Source organism: Lactuca sativa, chromosome 7 (assembly GCF_002870075.4).
Source record: "Lactuca sativa cultivar Salinas chromosome 7, Lsat_Salinas_v11, whole genome shotgun sequence".
NCBI lineage: Eukaryota > Viridiplantae > Streptophyta > Magnoliopsida > Asterales > Asteraceae > Lactuca > Lactuca sativa.
Window position 1 is genome coordinate 152,604,165 of NC_056629.2, and position 6,586 is coordinate 152,610,750.

Genomic DNA, 6,586 nt, shown 5'->3' on the forward strand with positions numbered 1-6,586 from the left:
GTCATTGAATACGTGCATAAGGTTAGCCATTCTTACAAAACGTGAAGGCAACATAAATGGAAATACATGTTATTTGAGTTGTGCAAAATCAAAACTGGGGGGAAATAGTCCTCGAACCGCAAGTAGGTAATCAGGCAGAAAGCTTTCATGTTGACGCAAACTCGATACTCGTGTACCAAAAATAAAAGCTCCTGTATGTCAATTAGAGGTAAAGTAGTGTATTCATTGCACATAAGATCGTGACATAGTAAAGGGTGGCATTCTACACCCATCGACATGTGAGCATATCACCAAAACATGATTGCCTAAACATGGTCGCACAAAGTTGTAAGTGTTGTAACTGGGCATGTAAGTGTTGTAACTTGGCATGATTAATTAGGCAATTTAGTATGTATGTTCCAAAGGATAATTCCGGAATACACAATTCTGGAGCACATATCCGGATCAAAATTTTGGAACCCATTTCTGGATACGGACTTTGGATAATAATATTTCAGATCCATATTCCAAAACTATACCTCAGATTCCGGACTAGTTCTTAATATTCCGAAGGTGTTATATAGATTCTGGATTCGTTCCGGACGAGTCAAAACGAGGATATTTTAAGATTTTTCGATATAGCATACATATAACTAAATGCAATCCTATAATTCCCTTTAAACCACTAAAAATCATATAAAAACAAATAAAACCTATATAATTATATAAATTATATAGGTGTCAACATACAATCTGTAATAAAGACATATAATTATAAATTTAATATAAAAGTTATACTCTTCACCTCTAGAAAAAGACATTTGAGAATTATTGAGTTCGAAACAGTCTCCCAGAATGTAGTTTATAGCAGTTTGAAACGGTCTCAAAAATATAGGTTCGAGAGGTGACGTCCAAATGAACTTCGAAACAATATTTATATGAAGGCCACAAAACCGAATCGAATCCTATAACCGTAACTTTTTTCTCGAAATGGGTCTAAAATAACCCATTCCCGACCATATAGTAATTTTTCCAAAAAAAAAAAAGCTTATAATTATATTTTTAAAATAACATTTAAAAATGATTACTAAAATAAAATTCCTAGAAAAGGACAGTAAACTTTATTTTGGCACGGAAGCTATTGTATTCAAACCTTAGCCAAACGTGTTTTGGCACGGTTTTCTACCTAACCAATATATACACACCCTTCTACCTACTCCATCTAATTGAACACGCACGCCCCTCTCTTCTTCCATATTTAACCTATAAAATCAAACTTTTCACCTTCACACTTCAGAAATACACACAGCACGCAGATGAACATAATGGGGTTACTATTCATCCTCTTCCTCTTAGCTTCCTCCACCAACTTCATCGCCTACTCTCATACCATCGTCGAAACCCTACCTGGATTCCCTGGTCCTCTTCCATTCAAACTCGAAACTGGGTATCTCTCTCTCTCTCTCTCTCTCTCTCTCTCTCTCTCTCTCTTCATATAAAAACACAGAGAATTATATAAGATACATATGTATACACAGTCTCCGGGAAGCTTTCCGTTCATGGTTATGTATGTTTCCATTGATTCAGGTACATTGGAGTCGGAGAAGATGAAGCTGTGCAGCTGTTCTACTACTTTGTGGAGTCGGAAGGGAACCCTGAGGAGGATCCACTCATTATCTGGCTTGCCGGTGGACCTGGCTGTGGCACCCTCCGAGCTTTCTTTTTTGAAATCGGTAACTACCACGACCCCTTTCACGGTTTTACCCCACATCCCCTTTTTTATATAAATATAAATATTATTGTTAACTTTTTTCTTGGTAAATGTAAAAGCATTCTCGAGGTAATGAGTAATATAATTGATAAAATGTCATAAAAATATATATATAAATATAGTGGTGACAATTTACGTACTTTGACATTAAAGTCTTGTAAAAATAGTTGGATCATGTGTATTGCATGATACTTTTATTGACAAAAAATTTGAAAAAGAGCATGTTTGTAAAAACCCAACTTAAACTTATGTTTGTAGGTCCATAAGGAAAACAGTTGCGTATATTTCTAAAACATATCCTTTAAACTCATGCTTCTAAATCTTACAATCATGGTACGTTGACCAAACGATTCATTAATATAAAACAATAATTCAAACTGATTTAATGGTTGTTATCTACCATGTAATGTCTAAAATTATGTGAATAGGTTGATGTGACGTTGGCACTTTATATATATAGAGAGGGTTAGTTTATTTTGTTTTCATTATCTATTGTATATGATTAATTTTGGACTAATCATTTTAATTATTTTAAAAAAATAATGGATATTGATATTTTAAAAAAGTAATGCATATTATATGTTAAAGATATAATGGATATTAATTACATCTTCAGTATTTAATATACGTTAATTATTTTCTTAAAATAACTAAAATTATTGGTCCGGAATTAATCATACATACACACAATAGATAGTGAAAACATATATATATATATATATATATATATATATATATATATATATATATATATATATATATATATATATAAAAGTGATTTATAACTGTTATATATCTAAGCTTAAGTAGTAAACGACTAGTTTTAAACAAAATATATTTATATATTTTAAGTAATACAAAAGTTATTTTATGTACTTTTTGCATCCTAGTATCTAGTATTTCAAGCATACATTGATTTTCGCTTTCACGTTTCAACTTGCACCCACCATTGGTTTTGGACTTTAGGTCCATCATATTATTTTTCTTTTTTTTTAGGATAATATGCATTTGATAACTTGGGTCCCACCATTACAAAATGAATATAATTCCTCTATTCATTTATTAAAAATATATTTTTAATAGATAACATTACTAAAAAATATATAACGGCAACCAAGTTTCTTTTTTCTTTTTCTTTTAAATAATTTTTAGTAGCAAAATATTGACCACTTATAACCAATTATTTGTTTTGGAAACAACCATTTAATATATATCGTATATCCAATTGTCCATATAATTATATGTTTTTGTACATTTAACTTATTTTTAAATAATTTATCATACTTAAATTCACTTATTTAATTATACTGAATTTTTTATTTTTTTATATTTTATTAATTAATTATTTCTATTAATTGTTTTATAACATTTAATGTATGAATTATAAGTTTATACTCGTTATATAATATTTTCAATATATATATATATATATATATATATATATATATATATATATATATATATATATATATATATATAACGTAATAAATTTTCGTATTTAATATATATAAATAAAGATTCCACATAGTTGTATTTATAATTTTCCTATGTACATAAACTTTGTAATTTATATATATGAAGCGTGACATATTCCTTTCTGAATGATGCAATGTAAGATATTTTTTTTCTGAATGCTGAATTGTAATATATATTCTTTTTGAACAATATATTGTACTATAATTAATTAATTAAAAAATAATGTTTAATGATAATATTTATTATAATATTTCGTATTAAAATATAACGTGCTTAAAAATTAATTAAACGAGTGGTTTTATAGAAAATTTTAGATAGATAATTATAACTTCGTTAAAATTATAAAAAAAAACCCTATAAGATACATTAACAATTAGAGATGTTATTTAATTAGATGTTAACATTAATGTCATTTGTATTATGGTAGTAGTTTCGAGTTATGGCATATATTTACCATTTACTATTGGAGATTCTCTAATAATATATACATTTAAAATGGAATCAAGAGTAATTTTAGTTAAGTATTTTTGTTAAGAATTTTATTTGGTCTTAGGAAAATAAGACCAATATGAATCATAGAATTTTAGTTTTATAAAAATATTTTATTTTATTTTATAATGAATATAAAATATATAGATTAATATCATAAATAAAACAGTGGCAACCAGTTAGAAAAATAAGAACGTTGCTGAATATAATTTTAGTTTTATAAAAATGTTATGTTTTATTTTATGATTAATATAAAATGTATAGATTAACATCTTAAGTAAATTGGTGTCAACTACCTATAAATTAAAAGCTTTATATAATAATTGAGATACGTTTATAAAATAAAAGTTTTATATTTTGTTAATATGGTATAACATGATACCCTTATAATCTATAAAATCTATAGCATTGAAGATGTTCCTAGCTATCACTATTTATGATACCCTTATAATCTATAAAATCTATAGCATTGAAGAGGTTCCTAGCTATCACAATTTACTATTATATTTTCATTTTTAATTTTTCCATCAGATTTTAGTATTATATTTTCATTTTTATTTGGTCTATCAAAGTGAAATTCATCTTGTAAACATATTTGTTTGTTATATCTTAATGTATATTTCAAATTAATTTTATTCGTTCCAAATAAGCAACGTATGCTTATCAATCCACTAGATCTTTAAGCCGAGGCAAGAGAGATAAACATACATCAACCGCTCAACAAGAGTACCAAACATCACTCCATAAAGTCGATAAAGCTCTGTTAATTAATCAATCCTTTTTTTGCAGCAAGAAAAAAGATTCACACCTTTATCACTTAAACAATTAGAAGCTTTATGGATATTTAACTATGCGATGTTTAAGCTTTAAACAAAGACATAAAGTAAGTTGACAGAGAGACAAGAACCAGTTTAATGAGTGTGAGGAGACCACCCACAGAAATGGTCTTAGCCTTCCACTTTCCTAGTTAAATACAAATATATTATTAACATTTAAAAAACCCTCGACTCTTAATTAGTAGAACATACAAACACAATTTTGTTTCAAAATTATGTTGAGAATGAACAAAACTAAAGAAAAATTATGCATTGCATTTTAGAATGTATCCAAACATAGTATTTTCTTGAGTCTCATTTGACGTATACTTTACTGAATTAATATGTTTTTTTTAGGTCCCATGCAAATTCAGTACGGAAATTATATGGATAATGTCCCAGCACTACAATTAGACCCGAATTCATGGACAAAGGTACGTAACACCTCTCATGTGACTAATTATATATAGTAATATCCTTCCATATAAGAACTCTTATTAATTAAGTTGACAAATAATCTAATCTTCTTACAATAAAATCTCTTATCTTTTCAAAGGTGGCGAACGTGATATATTTGGATGCACCAACATTAACAGGATATTCATATACTAAAACTCCAGAAGCCGTTCGTTCTAGTGATACAGCATCAGCGTCACAAACCGCTGAATTTATAAGAAAGGTTCATTAAAAGTTAAAATTTTTTAAATAAATAGCAATTAATTAAGACAGGATTCTTTTTGTTGTTGATATATTTATTTAACTATAATGCAGTTTGTCAAAACTCATCCCAAGTTTTTAAAAAATCCCATGTATGTTACTGGAATATCTTATTCGGGGATTGTTATTCCAATAATTACCGAGGAGTTATATAAAGGTATAACATTTTATTATTGACGTTACATGTAGAATGATATAGTTAATCTTTTTTTTTTTTTTTTTTATATCTTTTAAAGGTAACGATGAAGGACTAGAGCCCTTTGTGAACATTCAAGTAAGTATATAGTACATATGTGATAAGTGATTAAATTGAAATAAGTCGTTGGTATAAATAAATGTTTATATATGAATACCATAGGGATACATGGGTGGAAACCCATTGACAAACAAAACTGGTGATATAAATTCTAGACTCGAATATGCTTATCGTATGGCACTTATATCAGAAGAATTATATGAGGTAATATAAATTAGTTAACATTCCATTATGTTTCCACATGAATTTCTATAATGTAATGCAACTAATAAAAGTAGTTCACTATATGAACAAACAGTCTACCAAAAAGGATTGCAATGGAGATTATGCAGAAGCTGACTCTAACAATTTGCAATGCATGTTGGATATCAATGAAGTCAATAAAGTAAGATTAGTTCATTTACCTTCCATGTTTTTTCTTTTATGTTTTATACACCTTTTTTTTCTCGTTTCAAGTGTCGTCTCGATGAAACATTTCTCCATAATTAGATGATTCATTTTGTCTAAAATGAAAGTCTTTGATTATATAGCACTTACGCTTTTCCATGTTAGCGTGTGGGAGACATCAATATTCAACAAATTTTGGATCCCGATTGTGATGACGCAACCAATTTGGTCCGAGGTGGAAACCCAGTCACAAAGGAAAATAGAAGAATTCTAAGGGGCAATCCTGTAAATTTGCGTCCGGCACAATCGATGCTCACGGATACCTTTTGTCGAGTAATTCTCTCCCTTCTTTTCTCATATCTTTCATCAACAATGCATTTGTGAATTTATAAGCATTTGTGAATTTATATATATGATATAACTTTTTTTTTGACAGGGTGACAATTATAACTATGCAACCCTTTGGGCCAATGATGAAAATGTTATGAAAGCACTCAACGTACGCGAGGTAAAGTAAATAAAAAAAAAAACATAAAAATATCGTCATGTTACAATTATAAGTCATGTACGAAAAAACACATCGAAGATTAAATTATATTATGGTGCTAATTAGGGAACGGTGGATGAATGGTTGTTATGTAATTTGGACATGAAATATAACTATGGAAAACCCTCAATGCCATTGTATGAGTTCAA

The 6,586-nt window shown here is 28.3% G+C and overlaps 1 protein-coding gene across 1 annotated transcript in view; it reads left to right on the forward strand.

The window, feature by feature from the left end:
• Window positions 1–1,199: 1,199 nt before the first annotated feature.
• The window catches only part of LOC111904236 (serine carboxypeptidase-like 13), a 6,261-nt gene continuing 874 nt past the window's right edge, over window positions 1,200–6,586 (forward strand). Inside the window, exons 1-11 of the mRNA XM_023900016.3 lie at window positions 1,200–1,426; window positions 1,567–1,712; window positions 4,888–4,964; window positions 5,087–5,209; window positions 5,302–5,404; window positions 5,484–5,521; window positions 5,606–5,707; window positions 5,802–5,888; window positions 6,056–6,223; window positions 6,327–6,398; window positions 6,504–6,586. The exon at window positions 6,504–6,586 is cut by the window's right edge and continues 66 nt beyond it. Of these exons, the coding sequence (XP_023755784.1) occupies window positions 1,296–1,426; window positions 1,567–1,712; window positions 4,888–4,964; window positions 5,087–5,209; window positions 5,302–5,404; window positions 5,484–5,521; window positions 5,606–5,707; window positions 5,802–5,888; window positions 6,056–6,223; window positions 6,327–6,398; window positions 6,504–6,586 (1,130 nt within the window). The 5' untranslated portion in view covers window positions 1,200–1,295. The remainder of the gene's footprint in view (window positions 1,427–1,566; window positions 1,713–4,887; window positions 4,965–5,086; window positions 5,210–5,301; window positions 5,405–5,483; window positions 5,522–5,605; window positions 5,708–5,801; window positions 5,889–6,055; window positions 6,224–6,326; window positions 6,399–6,503) is intronic.